At 34.1% G+C, this 18384-nt stretch overlaps 2 protein-coding genes and 1 long non-coding RNA gene across 3 annotated transcripts; all 3 read left to right on the top strand.

Moving 5' to 3' along the window:
• Positions 1-4108: 4108 nt before the first annotated feature.
• On the top strand, positions 4109-5648 carry LOC126977900 (uncharacterized). The gene is made up of 3 exons (XR_007732449.1): positions 4109-4286; positions 4389-5102; positions 5185-5648. It is a non-coding gene; the product is annotated as an uncharacterized LOC126977900 (long non-coding RNA).
• A 575-nt stretch (positions 5649-6223) lies between these two features.
• Positions 6224-9789, top strand: LOC126977899 (fatty acid-binding protein 12-like). The gene is made up of 5 exons (XM_050826533.1): positions 6224-6525; positions 6852-6946; positions 7026-7195; positions 7553-7663; positions 9473-9789. Exons 2-5 carry the CDS (start codon positions 6877-6879, stop codon positions 9533-9535), a joined length of 414 nt encoding a protein of 137 aa, XP_050682490.1. The 5' UTR covers positions 6224-6525; positions 6852-6876; the 3' UTR covers positions 9536-9789.
• A 4765-nt stretch (positions 9790-14554) lies between these two features.
• Positions 14555-17103, top strand: LOC126977898 (cyclin-dependent kinase 2-interacting protein-like). The gene is made up of 4 exons (XM_050826532.1): positions 14555-14713; positions 14790-15026; positions 15324-15482; positions 16279-17103. Exons 1-4 carry the CDS (start codon positions 14692-14694, stop codon positions 16413-16415), a joined length of 555 nt encoding a protein of 184 aa, XP_050682489.1. The 5' UTR covers positions 14555-14691; the 3' UTR covers positions 16416-17103.
• The last annotated feature ends 1281 nt before the right edge of the window (positions 17104-18384 follow it).

Raw genomic sequence — 18384 nt, 5'->3', positions numbered from 1 at the left:
TTACAAAATCAAATAAAAAACTGCTTGTTTGTGGAGACTTTAATATAAATATTTTAGAAAATAGTACTTTAAGTATTAAATTTATTTAAATCACACAACTTATCCAATATGTTCATGAAACCCACAAGAATAACTTCTACTAGTGCTACATGTATTGATAATATTTTTACAAATGTGAGGGCTACTAGTAAAAACATAATTAGTAAATTAGATTCGGACCACTGTGGTCAGTTAATTCAGTTTGAATCTATAAAACCCAATATAACTAAACACAAAATAACTTTTTTACCAGTTACATCAGACCGCATAGAAAGAGTGACTACCCTTGTTAGAGACCTCCCATTTTTTTAATGTATTAACATTAAAACCAATTGAAAGGTATAATTTATTTTTAATAAGTTCTATAATTTAATAAATTCTATTTCCACTCCTAAATCGGTCCTCAAAACTGATGCAATAGTTTTTAGCGAGTGGGCAACAGTTAAATTACACAACAACAGGCAAAAATTGTACGATTTATATGAGGAGCGACAATATAACTGTAGTGATGACTTCAAAAGATATTGTCGCGTAGCAACGCTTCGACGTTTATGACGACAGTTGTCAAACGTCATATCGTGCAGCAACGTACATGACGAGAGTTGTCAAACTTCAAGACATTGATAATTTCAAAAGTTCTGTCAGCAATACGCGTAGCTTTGGCGTAAAAGTGTTTACCTTAGACGCTGTAGACCCGGGTTCGATACACCTACCAGTGTATGGAATTTTTTTGGGTTTTGTAAAGTTAATGGAAATTTCTAGTAAGTTCAGGATCAAATCGAACAGAAAAAAAAGGATGGAAATTGTGTAAGCAGGATAAAAATAGTTAAAAGAATTTTCTAGTACAATTTAAATTTAAAGATGGAATGGGAGAATCATTTTGAAAATGGAACAGATCCGGGGGTATATAAGCCGTACTAAGCGTGGCCTACGGCTGTTCTAGTTCTGACCCGAAAGTGTAAAGAAGAAGAAAAGAAGAAGTAGTGAAAAGTGGAGGTGTTCCAAGAAGAAGAAGATAGAAGAGACTTATTGTTGGGTGCGGTGTGACGCGTTGAAGGTACCGCCGCCCACAAGAGGATCAGCGGCAGACCGGCGAAGTGCAAGTTCAGAAAAAGTGAACGCAAATAAAGACTCGTTCCTATAAGCGGAGTATTATTTCCAATCCCACTCTCAATATGTTCAACAGTTCTCTAAAAATTTTAAAAAAGATTGTACTATTGCCAAGTCAAGGTATATACGAGATAAAATAATCAATAGTTCTAACGTGATAAAAACGACTTGGAAAATAATAAATGAAGAATCCGGAAGGGTGACCCATAAAATATCTGAGTTAAATTTAATCTTTGATAACAGGTCCGTAAAGTCGGATTGCGAAGTTGCAACAATTTTCGAAACATTCTTTACAGATACCACACACAAATTCGTTGAAAATCATCACCAGACTCCGCTCTTTCACTATTGAAAGATAATATTTTTGAATTTGATCATGTTTTTGGTTCTGATGTTATAAAAGCTCTTAAATCTATTAAAATAAGGCGACAATTGATCTTTGGGGCATATCAGTTAAACTTGTCAAGTCTTTGATTGGATATTATTGCGCCAGATTTAGCTATAATATTTAACAATTATGTAGAATATTGTGAATATCCTGACCTAATGAAACATAGTACAGTAGTTCCCCTGTTTAAATCAGGTTGTACACTGGTACAACCCTACTAATTATAGACCAATATCTGTACTACCCACTTTAAGTAAAATTTTTGAAAAGTTAATTTTAAATCAATTGCTTCATCATTTTTTCCATAATAATTTATTGCACTCCAAACAGTTTGGTTTCACCCAGGGTCGTTCAACTACCGATGCTGGTGTTGACTTGATACATAATATATTTGAAGCCTGGGCGTCTCGTGATGCACTTGGCGTCTTTTGTGACTTATCCAAGGCGTTCGATTGTGTTGAACACGAATATTAGTCAGAAAACTTCACCATTATGGCATTAAAAATAAAGTATTAGACTTAATGACATCCTATTTAAATTGTAGGCTACAAAAGGTGGATGTCAATGGAAAGCGGTCCTCTGGATCAATAGTTAAAATGGGGGTTTCACAGGGCTCATTTTAGGACCTTTTCTATTCCTATGATTTTGATTTGATTACTCTAAAGGATTGAGCTTTTGATTACTGTTAGTAAAAATATAATATTAATTACAAGTTTAAACAGAATTGTCAAATTGTAAGTAAAGGTATTTGGTGAGTATTGCATGATATGTAGATTAGGATTATTTTATTGTTGTTTGCTTGAGTTCTTGTAACAGGTTTCATCATGCTCGCTTAAATGTCACTGATTGTGGCGGCGACGTGGGACGGTTCGTTCCCTTCCCTAAAATATGGTCGAGGGAGGCGATGGCTGGCCCATGCGTCATGCTCGTGAACGGGCGCTACTTGCGGTGGCAGGATGATCCTGTAGCCGGAAACTCTGCTTCATGGTTTTAAAATTATAAATTATATATCTTATAATTGTTAATAAAATGGTCGCTAAATACCTTTATTTATTTACGGTGTGTGTGGATTGATGCATCTACTGTACCATGGCCTACTATTATTGTTGATACAGTTGTAGTCGGCCGTGACTGTACTCAATGACTCTTGCTTTTACGAATTAATTTACATTTTTTTTTGAGTATTTGTAGTATGAGTGTTATTGGTGCATCACTTGACATATATTGTAACTGAAATGATTTGTGAGCGAGTGATTGTCAATATAAATTTCTTGCCACGTATTCTTATTAAAGCTCAACCCTCAAAGGCGGTGGGAATATAAAAAGAAAAGTCATTTCCTTGACCTGCATGAATGGAGTGATTTTGATTTGATTACTCTAAAGGATTGAGCTTTTGATTACTGTTAGTAAAAGTATAATATTAATTTATAATATTAATTACAAGTTTAAGCAGAATTGTCAAATTGTAAGTAAAGGTATTTGGTGTGTATTGCATGATATGTAGATTAGGATTATTTTATTGTTGTTTGCTTGAGTTCTCGTAACAGGTTTCATCATGCTCGCTTAAATGTCACTGCTTGTGGTGGCGACATGGGACGGGTCGTCCCCTTCCCTAAAATAAGGTTGAGAGAGGTGATGGCTGGCTCATGCGTCATGCTCGTGAATGGCCGCTGCTTGTGGTGGCAGGATGATCCTGTTGCCGGAGACTCGGTTTCAAATTCTTAAAAGTTATTATATATATATTATATATAATTGCTTATAAAATGCTGACAGAATACCTTTATTTATTAACGGTGTGTGTGGATGATGCAGCTACTATGCTCAATAACTTTTGTATTAATTTACATTTACTCTTTTGACTTACTCGTGTGAAGACTTGACTATTTGACGTTTAACTATGTTTGTTGCATCATTTTACATATTATATTGTAATTGAAATAATTTGTAAGTCGATGGAAATGTAAATATTGATATAAAAGAGTGGCAATTAGTTTCTTGCTACTTTTTCTTATTAGCTCAACCCTTTACGAAGTAGCGGTAGATTCAATGAGAAAAATATTGTTTTGACATTCATAAGTGTCATTTCCGTGACCTACGCGAATAAAGTTATTTTGATTTGATTTGATTTGATATATATAATGTGCCAATAAAAATATTTTTCCGATGAAGTCGCTGGCTTTAGGACTTTTTCAGGATTTTATAAGAATTATTAGGGCTATAGTTATACTACTTAAATTTTTTCCTCCCAAGCGCTTCTCTTTGATTGTTCTGAGAAATTTATGTTTCCAAGCACTTATTTCAGTTTTTTCTGTAAAAAGAGATCTCTCATTTTGATTTGTTTTCAATATCAATCAATTTTATGCAACGTATTTCTCTGCATCATTAAATCCAAAAGATTTTTGCAGTTCTGTAAGTACGGTATGTCAGGCCTATGAGTAAATATTATGAGTATGTTGCAGTGTCATGTAGTGTCAGTACTTTTGGCGCGTAGCCAAAATTGGTACTAAACGGCGCCATCTTGCCAAACGTCATGTTGGCAGTTCGTGTCACTGTTGTTTACTCCTCAGGTTTGCTCGAACATTTTTGTGGTTTTTTGTGAAAATATTGAATTTTAACATGCCGAAAGTGATCAAAAGTGATATCAGAGAGGTGTTGCTAAAGGTAAAAGAGTTTTTCTTAAAAGAAAAACAAGCTACAGCTCCGATTATTCCATTTGAAAAGGTAAATGATCGAGTCGCCGCTGCTACAGGTTAGTGTTGCCAACATTCTACATTATCAGTTTGGCTAAAATATTTAAAATATTATAGGAATAAAAATAATTGTCATGTCAGATCTTCCTACTTATTTTCAGGCATATCACTGCGCACAGTGACAAGAATTATAGGTGAAGGAAGATTGGCCGAAGCTTCATCAAGTAAAATTGTTACACCAGGGAAGAACAGGAAAAAAAGGAAAGACAAAATATTGATGGATGATTTTGATATTAGTGTTTTGCGGCGTAAAATCCATGAATTTTATACTATGAAAAGGAAATTCCTACAGCGAATAAATTATATTGTGCTCTTAAGGAAGACATTGGATTTAAAGGCAGGGTAAAGGTTTATAATAGTCCATGCTGGCGGTGAGCAAGGCTTTGTGGAGAATGCCTGCTTGGTATTTAAATCACAAACAAAAAGTGGAGATTATCATGATGACATGAATCACACAAATTTCAAAAAATGGGTTACTGAAAATGTAGCATCCAATTTAAACCAACCGAGTCTTATTGTGATGGATAATGCTCCATATCACAATACAAGCATAAACAAAGCACCTAACACAAATTCAAGAAAGGGAGTAATACAGGAATGGTTATCAAGAAATCATATTGAATATTCACCACTATACAATACCACCAATTATTGGAAATTGTAAAAATAAATAAGCCGGATCAGGCCACAAGGTATTTTACTAATATATTGTCACCTAATATAATATTAACAAATATATTTTTATTTAATCTCCGGAATCGAATGATAACAGTTTGGTATTTAAAGGATACAAGATTACTTGATGCAATAAAAAGGTATTCCTAACTGCTAAACAGCTAACCGACTTTCCTAACCTATACCATTTAACCAATAATTATACCTTGTATTTATTTGCAGGTATTGCGTTTACCACCATATCATTGTGATCTCAACCCCATTGAAATGGTCTGGGCTTCAATGAAACGCAAAGTGGCTATGGTGAACATTGGGAAAGTGGCTAATGTAATGCCAAGTATGGTAATGAATGCATTTAATGCTATTACTGTTGGGGAGTGGCGCAATTATTGTTCGCACGTCAAAAAAATACAAAAAGAGTATCACATAAGGGACGCGCATTTGGACGTACCATTCATCATAATAATAATATTGACACACTTTTTACACAAATTATCTTGCCCCAAGTCAAGCATATATAGCCTGTGTTATGGGTTACAAGACAATGATATATTTAATACAATATACTTACTTAAACATACATAAATTTATATAAACATACATAAATACATTTAAACATCCATGACTCGGAAACAATCAGTCATAGACTTAGCCTCTGATAGTGAAGAAAGCAGCGATAGTGAAGACAAAGAATTGGACGATATTCAACCACTTAATATTGTACACCTTGATCATAATTATAATAAAATTATTTGAAACATTATTCTTTTTTGCCACCATATGCTTATGTTTGATGAATGATAGGTATGTAAAATAAAAAAATATGAAAATGAAAAAAAAATGGAAAAATATACATGTATACTTTTATAGTTTACCATTTCCTTAAGTTAAAAAAAAAACAGTTAAAAAAACTTAAAATTCTACTCATCCTATTATCTGATATGTTCATTAGGCCCTAAGATTTCGGGATAGATACATATGCATGTTCTCAGTTTAAAATTAAAACTACTTTTATTCACCGGTAACCCCAATTTCACTGTAGCGCCCTCCTTCCTGTCAATGTCACTCACGCGCCAAAAAACCCTTGTGGCACTGTAGGTACTCGCACAGTATGAATAAAATGGTCTTTGACAGTTCACGTCAATCAAATGGCGCAGTATTGTCAAATGTCAATTATCATCGGACTTGACATTTACATTTTGGCGCTTGTGACGTGCTACTGACTTGCCCACTCTTATGAGTAGAGATAGATAGGTAAGTACCGCATCGTTCATTTTGTTTTCAAAAGTTTGTATAAAAAATAACAAAATTGTTTAGTTCTAGAATATTTCACTCTGCCCCACGTAATATACTCTTTGCGGTAATAATACGTCCGGTACCTACTAGGCTACTATGTAATACCGGATGCAGCGAAGTGTTAACTGTTGTGTGCACTGTGCTAATTAAAATTGTAAACAAAGACAAACGTAGATACAAGTTCCATCATAATTATAATATTTGCATTGGATGATTGTATTTTGGAGATTAGACACTTGGACAGTGTACACCGCAATTTGCCAGAGGGTAATACTAAAACAGTTTTAATTTTTAATCTTACACTTTGCTTTTGTCATTCAACTTGAATTGTTATTCCAGTAAGTATTTTAGTATTACAACTTTTGAATCGTTATTATTTTAAGTTTTGAAGTACACACTACGCATTCGTGCTCACATATAAATCGCTAAGTTTGAGACTTTAATTAATTGCGCAATAAGTTACTTAGCTAATAATTTAATGATTAATACCTACTGTTATCTGTATCACGTACAGTATTGAATGAGATAAGATTTAGACTATCAGCTTTACTTGCTTGGTCGTAACTAATAGAATTTAACTTTCTTTTCTCTAGGTACATTCAATTTCGCAAATTGAAGATGCCAGCAATTTCGGGAAAGTATCAGCATTATAAAAATGAAAACATAGACGACTACTTTTCAGTCGTAGGTGAGTTAAGAAAGTTTGTGAATATTGTTAATAAAAGTATTAATTTTCTTTTCTCGATTATAAATTTCTTGGTTTGTAGGTGTACCATACTTGGCAAGAAAAATGATGGGATTATCGTCACCAGTAATGGAAATATCGCTGGATGGAAATAAAATGACCATTAAAAATGTATCTTTAATGAGAAATGCAGAAAACACATTTCAGCTAGGAGAAGAATATGATGAACAAATGCCTGGAAATACCCTAAAGGTTTGAACTCTCTTAAATATTATAAAGAAAGGCAAATACTTCCTGAAAAATTATTTTTCACACTTTAAATCACTTAAGAAATCAACTATAGGAGTATATACAGTTTATAGATAGACACTGAATATCAACATTTTTAAAGGTAATATCAGGTTATAATAAGGTTCTATTAAAAACTAACTTATGGATCCGATAGCTGCAACTTTTATCTACTATATTAACTCATGGGATCACTATGTTGATAATGTTCATAATAAATTATCCATTGTGCTTGGGCAAGTTATTTTAATATGCACAAAGTAATTTTTTACTTACATTGTAGCAACATGTGTTTAATTTATAAATTATGTTATTTTCTAGAGTGTCACTAAAATTGTTAATGACAATGAAGTTATAACAGAATCAGTTATACCAGATTCGGGAGATAAATGCGGAAGACATTACCATTTTACGGATGATGAATGTGTTATAGTAAGTATAATAATATATATTTAGATTTTTTTATCGAAATGGAGGACAAACAAGTGTACGGGCCACCTGGTGTTAAGAAATCACCACCACACACATTATCTCGCAACACCAGAGGAATCACAGGAGTGTTGCCAGCCTTACTTGCAAGCTGTACGTTAATTACATGTTAATAATAACTGAACTGTCAGATTTAAAAAAAATTATCATCATTTACCTGGCATTTAGAGTGATTTGATGCATGCATTTAACAGTAGACTGCTGTATGAAAGAACTGTTAGTATAAGAAAATACTATGTTTCACATATATAACTGTAGAGACAAAGAGAATCATTGCTACCATATTCATTATTGTTATAAGCTCTAGTCTAGAATGCCAATGACTAAAGTGAGTGAAAAATAATAGTAAATGTGACATTGACTAAATTGTGATGTATCTTAGACAGAAGGCACTGTAGGAAGAATAGAATGGAATTGTAATATGATAAACTCATGTGGACCTAGTAGACACATACTAAAGCTTTGGCGGGAAAATAAGTTATGGAAAAGGAGGAAAAACACACATACGGGTCACCTGGTGTTAAGTGATCACCGCCGAACACTCTCTGTGATAAATGGGGCAGAGGACACACAATGAAGAGATGTCTCTATGCAACACCAAGTGAACCAGCCGTTCACAGAGCACTGGGTCCCCGAGAATTCGAGATGCTCTGTGTTGCACGCGGTCAAATGGATCGAGCTGATACTGGGGTGCGCCAGACCAGAGATGACAGCAATACTCCATATGTGGATGGACCTGCACTTTGTACAGCTCTAGAATGTCGGCCGGCTTGAAGTATTGCCGTGCTCTATTTATGAAGCCCAGTTTCGTGGAAGCCAATTTGGCTTTGCTCTCCATATGCTCTTCATCCACACAGCCTAACAAACATTTCATCTTTAATGAAATAATTATTAGATACTAGTTGACCCGACAGATGTTGTTCTGTATATAATAAATAAAATAATGTTTTTATATGAATTTGTCAATATTTCATAACATCAAAATTACTTCGTAAAATATGCACCCTGCTGTCGTAATGAAATTGTTTCACAGCAGAACTGTCAAACTGTGCGTCAATAAATTCTCTCATAGAAATTATGTATCACAGAAATTATTATGGACACATTAAAGGAAAAACAAATTTGTTGTTTTTATTTAATTTAGCAGCATTTTCCTATTTATTCACCTTTTAAACCTTCTCTGGACTTCCACAAATAATTCAAGACCAAAATTAGTCAAATCGGCCAGTTGTTTGAGTTTTAGCGAGACTAACAAACAGCAATTCATCTTAATATTAATATATAAATCTCGTGTCACAATGTTTGTCCTCAATGGACTCCTAAACTAATGAACGGATTTTAATGGTGATTACTTCATGGATTACAGTTTGGTCCAACTTGAGAGATAGGGTAGTTTTTATTTCGATTTGGGACCCATAAATATTTTTATTTTCAATATTTGTTTTGTATGGACATATTTTCTATGAGAGAATTTAGTGACGCACGGTTTGACAGTTCCGCTGTGAAACAATTTCATTCATAGATTCACAGGGAGCATATTTACGAAATAATTTTTGATGTTTTGAAATATTATTAGCAAATTCCTATAAAACAGTATTTTTTTTATTATCTACAGAACAACGTCTGTCGGGGCAGCTAGTTTTTATATATATAGAAGATAATAAGAAAATTAAGATGCAGAAGTATCTTTACGGCAACAATATTCTTATCGATTTATTTCTTTTTAATTGATCATTACTCTTTTTTTTTCAGACTCTTACACATGATAAGGCAAAAACACCTGCCAAACGATACTTCAAAAGGGTTACGGCATAAGTATATTTTGTGGGCTTCATAACATGTGGAATGATAATTAAGTGATAAGAATATAAGCATCATATTTCCATTATGTCTACTATTTTATAATTTTTATAAATCACGTTTTTTACATTTTATTTTTATACTTACCTTGTGATATTTTCTTGTGATTTTTGTCTTTTATAATATTTTATGTATGTCTAAGTAAAAATGTTATTTTGATCTTGGGCGAAAATATTGAAATTTAAATAAAACATTTTGAACTGTCCAAATTATCTCATTTAATTTCCATTTTAAATTATTTCAAAATTGGACAGTAACATAATTATACTGATGTGGCAGTATCATCAGCTAAGTCAAATTAGGTACCTAACTATATGTATATTTTTATGCGCGTATACGTGGGTAAAACTAAATTTCAATTTTAGAACTCTGGTAACGTAATGCAGTATATTGCATTCATTTGTTTTTGTGAGTGGCGGCAAATCCAAACTTGTTACACGTGAAAATGAACCTAACGCGAGAAAATTTTCGGTCAATGATTTATTAAAACTTTCGTTGTGGGCTTACTCAACAACAAAGCCCCATCTCGTGACACTATTTACAATTGCTTTAACGAGTTTAAGCGTGGACGTAGCAATCTCAATGATGATCCGCGTGAGAGACGTCCTTTAACAGCGACTACTGAAGATAACATCAGTGCTGTGCGACGCATGATAGAGGAAGATAAGAGAGTGACCTATCAGTAGATACGGGCAAGCCTAGGCATTGGTATGAGTCAAGTTCAAAAAATATTACAGAACATTTAGGCGTCAGGAAGCTTTGTACCAAATGGAATCCCCATACTTTAACCGACGACCAGAAACACCTTCGCATGGACTGGTGTCGCCAATACGTTCAACGGCGGTGACTCAATGCTGTATTTGACATCGTCACAGGTGATGAAAACTGGATATATTGCTATGAACCCGAAACCAAAAGACAATCAGCTCAGTGGGTGGTCCTTTCGAGGATCGGCCAACTAAGGTAAAGAAAGGAAGAAGTCAAGAATAAAAGATGATTGCCTCATTCTTTGGTCGGAAAGGTCATTTCGCGACAGTTGTGCTAGAAGATGGATCGTCAGTTACTTCAGACTGGTATATCAATCGCTGTTTGCCTGTTGTCTTGGAAAATATTCAGGATCCTCCTTCACCACGACAATGCTTCAGCTCACTCCGCAAAACAGACTGTTGAATATTTGACTATGCCAGGTGTCGAGATAATGAGTCATCCGCCATACAGTCCTCACCTGGCGCCCTGCGAATTTTATTTATTCCCAAGAACTAAAGATAAAATTCGAGGTATTCGCTTTACGAGCCCTGAAGATGCGGTGAAAGCCTACGAAAATGCCATAGAAGAGACCCCTAAGGAAGAATAGGCCCACTGCTTTTCTCAGTGGTTTCATCGAATGCGACGATGTGTAGAGAGGAACGGAGATTACGACATAAAGCCGTTTTTCATTTTCTAAACATTTTCAGTGTTACCTAGGTATACATATATACGCGTCACCTGATGGTGTGATCACTGCGGGAAAACCTCCCTTGTAGCACCAGAGGAATTGCAAGAGTGTTGCCGATCTTTTAAAGCCACAACTAGTTGTGCTCATACGTCTAGACGTATACCTATAATATGAATTCGAAAAATTCGAGGTCATCGGTTCTGCCTATTGCACCACTGACCCTTTTTTATGAGAAAAAATTATCACCACATTGAGAGATCTCATAAAATATAATATTTTTGTATTTTTAATGCTATATAATATAATACTAAAAAGTACATCCATCCATTTCAGTCGGAAGACGTCCACTGCTGGACGAAGGCCTCTCCCAAAGATCGCCATTGCCATCGGTCCTGCGCTATCATCATCCAACCTACTCCGGCGATCTTCACCAGGTCATAGGTCTTGTGATGTATGATATCAACTTAAAAATAAATCAAAAGCAATCGATCTACTTACCATAAAGACCCCGTGTCAATTTCCCAAGCGAGGGAGACGCGGCGCCGCGCCGGTTTAAGGGCATATCGCTTCCCTCGCTATGTATGAGGTTTCGACCTACTACGCCGCCACGAGCAGGAGCAATGCAATTAAGCGAGCTTGACAAGCCTGCCACGGGAACTCAACCAAAGAAAAAACAAATGTGTATGTATTAGGTGTACCTATACTATAGGGAAATTTGTTAGAGGTTTATATTAGTTAAAGTATTTTCCTGTAACTTTTGAGTAGTAACATCTCTAACATGTTTTCAGGATGTTTATAAGTAATAAATAGTATTTGATGCGATCGCCGATAAATGATTTGCCGATTTTGCGTAGCCTAGACGTGGCCATTTACAGTGTTTTATTTATGGTTAAAACCAATTTTAATATATTGTTTTTACGTATTTTCTAAAAACTATAGACATTGTTATGAATATTGTCAAGCATGTCTCTATCGGAAATTATATTTCGTGGCTTAACATTTATTTTATGAAGTATCAGTAAAGTTAAAGTTAAGTTCATAGCTGCTTCATATGCAGTACATTCACTAATAAATGAATAGATTGTGGAAGATACATGATTAGTTAAAATTCGAAGTTTTATCTCATTTTCTTCCTTACCAACAATTACTATAATATCATTGACCTCCAAGCGCAAAAAAAATTTTCAAATGTCCGTTTCCAATGTTCCCATTCTTTTGTAGCAGATCGAGAGGATGGGTCAACGTCAAACCTTTCCGGGCGTAGGAATCTTTCCATTTTAGTTTCTGATTTCGTTTTTGTGGATTAAATTGATGAATACTACAATGACATTCTATAGACAATGCACCTCGTACAAAATCAAAGCCGAATTATGGCACATGCCACAAATGACACCATAATAAGCTTCGACTGCTATGTTTATACATACATATTGCATTTACTCCAGTTGTTTAAATATTATTGGTCAATAGGCAGCAATGTAAACACTATTTCAGTTTCAGCTGCGTATTTTGAATTAGAACATTTTTTAGAATTTAGGACTTACGTGGAGTAGCAGTTAGATATTTTTTTTAAACCCAGGTGAAAAAGAGAGTTGCTATAAGTTTAACGTTCGTCAGTCTGTCCCTATTTACTAATATATCAATTACTATTATACTGTAAATAACTCTTTAAAATTAATGTGGCTAGACTTCAGGAAAGAAGATCAAAAATGTAAAGGAAAGTGGTATAGAAGTATCCAAGGGGTTTTACCGAGAAGACCCTGGTATCAACAGACTACAATTTCGCCGAAATTTTATTTCTTTCTTTCTTTCTAATTCAAAATAATAAATAGCTATCGACGAGGTCACTGACAAGAACCATATTTTCTTCAAGCGTTCAAATCAAATGTAAATTTTTCAAAGACTAGTTACTACAATAAGCAAGTGAATTAGTAGAAATCCGCCGCCACTTGTGTGATTTGCTCTAAAACAAAAAGTGTTATACAAATATAGCGTATGTAGGGCTTCCAATACCGAGATCTCGGTATTGCGGGATCCCGCACCATTTTCCAATCCCGCGAGATGCGGGATTACGGGCGCGGGACTGAGAAAAAGCGTGCATGCGATGCAAAATAGGATAATCTGCATGAATTATTATTCTTAATAACTCAAGTTATTAACTGTTTCGTATTTTCGTGATGTTTATTGATACATCCTTTTAGAATAGAATAAAAATTTAAGGGTGTGTACGTGAATGAAAGATTTATTCACGTACAAGCCCTTAAAAGGAATACCGCCCACAAGTGTGGAAGCAGAAAGGGCATTTTCTGGCCAGGCAATAGAGTAAAATACGCAGTAGTTTGGCAGACGACAGTTTGGAAATGTTGTATTTCCTTCGCAAACATTTTCAGTTAATATTAAAAGCTGAAAAACTTAATAATTAAGTAATAATTTATCAGTTTAAAATGTGTTTTTTTTTTTGGTTGATTTTGTAATTTTTCGTTGTGTATTTTTTGAAAACGATTTGTTTTGTTTTGCTTTTTATTCAGAATTTGTTATTGTTTTTTTGTGAAAAAAACAGTATAATTTGATTGATCTCATTTTAATAGTAATATGTACGTAAATAACTGTGGAGTTGATAAATTCATTGTTTTAAAATGTGCATATTTTCAATATGCGAGATCCCGCAAATACCGAGATCCCACGGGATTGAAAATACGTAGTCCCGCAAAATGCCGAGATTGAATACAGGCTGCGGGATTGGAAGCCCTAAGCGTATGTTCCGATATACACTGCGACCACTGTACAGTGTGACGTCAATTTAGTATACTGTGAAGCCGTTCCTTTATAGCCAGTTCTACTGGTTACTATTTAAAACGGAACGCAATCCCGCATACTGACAGCCGCATTTATTAATGCAGCATTCAAATGAGTGTATTAAAGTTTTATAGTTCATTAAATAAACTTTTGTTGGAGTACTGTCAAATTAAAAATATTTTAATTAATATTTTAGGCACTCGAGTGGTTTTGACTGATCACGTGATCAAAGTACTGCGAGTACCTTACCTCAAAATTGCCAGTGCTCACAGTAGAATATGGCGGCGATTTATGACGTTATATATTTCCCTAGGGTACTGCGGCAGTATACTGGCAGTCCGTAACGGAATGAATTATTCTACAGTGATAGCACTGTGCAGTGCTCACAGTGCATATCGGAACACACCAGCATTCTTGGTACGCTTCCACATGTAGTTGCATGTTCTTTGTGTAGTCATAGTATTGTAAATATAGTTATAATATTTGAAATTTACTTCAAAATTTACTGCATTAAAATCGTAAGAAAATATTAACAAATACGTTAAAAATACCGTGGGAACGATTAAAATACATAAGTAAAATTAGTGAGCAAGTGAAAGTACACACGGTTGAAAAGTGAAAATTAGTGTCCGAAAATAAGACTGGCTTAAAGGCTCGTTAGCAGGCCATAAAATCTTTAAAAAAAACTATTTTGAAACATTGACAACTGGCTGCTGACATTGGTGTTGTTTGATGTTTCAAATGCAATTTTGGAGCAAGCAGTAAACAACTCAAAGATTATAATAATAAAAACAAATTATTTATTTAATTAAATTGAAATATATTTAAAATCCCAGATTTATGAGTGTATGAGGCACGACTGGCTCGAGCCTTGTTACCAATGAGCGGATTTAAACCCATAGGTCCTTGATTCTTATACTTTATAAAAGATATATCTTGTTTTATCAGATTAATAAAGCTCTGTTATCAAATTTACAGAATCGCTACAAGTGGTTGATAGTTTGGGGATATCCAAGACTGTGTTTTCACATGTATCAAATTTACATCATCTCTTGGTTGATTGGGAAAGATATAGAAAGAATGGAACAAAAATCTGTGAGGCAATAGCTGCTCTTAAGCTACATGAATGCACAGATGACTATTTTCCTCGACAAACTGATCCACTTATTAAAAGTTTGTTAGAATCTTGTTTAGCACTACAAAATATTGTAGATGGTAAGCAAACATATTGAATTTCCAGATATATTTTTTCAAGTTGAGGTACACTTAATTTTTTTTTAAATATTATATTTGACTCTGAATTGAGACTGAAACTTTTAATCCTTGATTACAAAAAACTTCAGTTTTAAAGTAGAATATTTGAAACTTTATGTATACAATAATATGTTTAAATTTTTTTCCAAGATGGACAATTTATTTGAAAAGAAGTTGTTAAAAAATTATTTGGACAATTTTCTACATTAAAAAATATTTAAAAATTTGATTCAATTAACCTAATTCATTCTTTCTCAGGTATAAACATCATAAAGCGACAAGTGGATAGTCTTGCAATTCTTCAGAAGTCGGAACAAGCTGTAATCTGCACATGGTCCATGTCTATGATCGCTGAAACTGTATCTAAAGTGTATGACATTTTGGAAAACGAAATATGCTTGAAGAATACTATAGCAGGTTTAATTCACTCCACAGTTCATTTTAAACTTGCGAATGTGCTATATTTATGTGATATATTGTATTCTTCTCTTATAAGTAAAGAGTGCTCTCAAGTAATCAAATTTCTCTGAATTAAGTAGTAGGTGTTAACATATTGTTATAAGATATCAGATTAACACACAGTGCTAACCTATAAAAGGTTTAATATAAGTTTTGAAGTGTCATTCATGGTATAGGTGTCTAGATACTAAATATGAATGGTGTTTACTATTCAGTTATATCTAATATATAAAATTCTCGTGTCATGGTGTTAAACTTTGAACTCCTCCGAAACGGCTTGACCGATTCTCATGAAATTTTGAGTGCATATTGGGTAGGTCTGAGAATCGGACAACATCTATTTTTCATCCCCCTGAATGTTAAGGGTGGTCCACACGAAAATTTTTGTTTTATTTTTTTTTGACATTTTTTTTTAAATTTGTTTGATTATGTGTCAGCATAAAAAAATACATACAACTTCAAATTTTCACCCATCTACAATCAACAGTTACTTTTGTATCGCGATTTTAATATCGGCAATACAATGTTTGCTGGGTGAGCTAGTGTATTTATATATTATATTCTAGCAGTTAATATGTTTTTAGTTATTAATGACAATGCCTAGGAATAAGTGCCATTGTAACATGACTGCTGGTTTGTGCTAAGAGCCCTTTTAAAATCTAAAGTTTATAGCTTATATCTTGCATAAAATGTGGTAATATTTATCAACAAGCCCTTTTTTCTCCTATAACATAATGTTTATTTTTTTTTTCAGAGAATATTGCACATTGCAGAGATGAAAACGTTATGGAGGTTTATGTGAAAGCTTGGGAGATAGAGAATTATAATGTGGAGATTAGTGCTTATCTATTTGCTGATGTTGGTCTTCCAGGCCTAACATCAGAGAGGTAACAGCAGCATAATTTTCTCTTTACAAGAAAGACTTTTAAAATAGTAATATAAAATCTAGTAATATATTTTAACAATCCAACAGTGCTGTAGATTAAGATTAAGCTATAAGCTTAGATTAAGCATAAATCCTTAGATTGGTCTCCCCTGTGCTACAAGTAGACACCACACTACCTAAGAACAATAGCTTGTATATTACGGCAACTATTAGATGCTTGTGTGTGTGGCATCTTGGCACTTAATGGCATCTTTCAAATTTTGTAACACATGCTTTGTGTTATTTTACATTGAAATTAATAAAATACAAAAAAAATTACTGATGATATGTGATCCCAGTGTCTCTTATTTCTTGTAGTATTATTTTTACAATGTTTTACTATGCAACCCGGTATTTTAGTTTCAATGTAATAATTTTTCAGTTTAACAGAACATGTGGCACGTCAATGTCACACAATGTTCGACACTGGGTTGAGTACACCCATTTGGGTGTAGTAAAAGTTGCCACACTTTCCGACTACTCCTGTGGTATCTAATTGGAGTGCAGCGGAAGCCAATAGTTAATCTAAGGCTTATAGTTTACCAATGTGATTCATAATAATATTGTGTCAACCGAAATTATGATAAGTATAGAGTTTAAACTGTAATTTATATTTTGAAGAATAAAAATAAATGAGATTTATGACTGTTAGAAGTTGTTATTTCGATACCTGAACAACTCCTTTGATCATATCTTCGAGGAATTTGAAACCACTATATGATCACTTGATTTTGATGGGTGATTTTAATACTTGTCTTCTCAAAGATGACCATCGTTCAAAAAAGCTTTTGTCCATTACTGATTCCTATAATCTCCATATCCTTCCTCTTACAGCCACCCACTTCTTTCCTGACTCCACTCCGTCTCTTCTTGACCTCATCATAGTCTCTAAGCTCGAGCTTTTTCCTTCCATGATCTCATTTTTCTCTCCTATAAAGTACGCCCCCCTAAACGTAAACCCCAAATACTGATGCAGCGGAATTTTTCTGGGATGGATATGCAACGTCTTTCTATAGACGCACAAACTATTGATTGGGATGTCATTTTTAATTCTAATAGTATCAATGATAAAGTTGATATTTTTAATTCTTTGCTAATACAGCTGCATGATAAGCATGCGCCAGTTAATCCCGTGAAGATAATGCATTTACCTGCTCCTTGGCTTACTGATGATATTAAAAAACTGCAAACTTCTAAAAATCGAGCTAAATCTATTTATAAGCAGAATAACTCTGACCTTAACCGGGAAAAGTATATAAGATTAAGGAATCGTTGCAATACAATGTGCAGGGACGCGCAGCGACGCCATATCTACTCGTCTGTTGAGAACGGCGAAACCAGTAAAGTTTGGAAATTCCTAAGAACACTAGAAGTTGGGAAGCAACAACAAACAGTTTCCAATAACCTAAATATTGAACATCTTAATCAACATTTCTCTCAAAATTCATCTTTTCTTGACAATAACACTAAAACTCAAACGCTTAAATCCCTTTCCTTAATCCCAACCCCTGATTTTCCACCGTTCAACTTCTCTCCCTTCACTGATTCTGACGTTAAAAAAACATTTTGTCTGTTACATCTAAGGCCGTTGGTAGTGATTGCATTAGTCGTAATATGATCCTTCCTATCATAGATATCCTAGTTCCTACAATCTCTCATATTCTTAATTTTTCTATAACGTCTGGCCAATTTCATGTAGCCTGGAAAGACGCTAATGTTATTCCAATACCAAAAATTTCTAAACCACATAATCTTTCTGACTATCGCCCCATATCTATACTACCTTTTCTTTCCAAGGTTTTTGTAGGCTTAGTCCATCAACAATTCTCCTGGTCACAAACACTTCAACCTAGTCTAACCTTTCCGCTGGAGTTCCACAAGGCGGTGTACTGTCTCCTCCTTCTTTTTGCAATTTTTATTAACTCTATAACTAAA

Source organism: Leptidea sinapis, chromosome 46 (genome assembly GCF_905404315.1).
Source record: "Leptidea sinapis chromosome 46, ilLepSina1.1, whole genome shotgun sequence".
Classification (NCBI taxonomy): domain Eukaryota; kingdom Metazoa; phylum Arthropoda; class Insecta; order Lepidoptera; family Pieridae; genus Leptidea; species Leptidea sinapis.
This window is presented reverse-complemented; position numbering and strand designations above follow the sequence as displayed.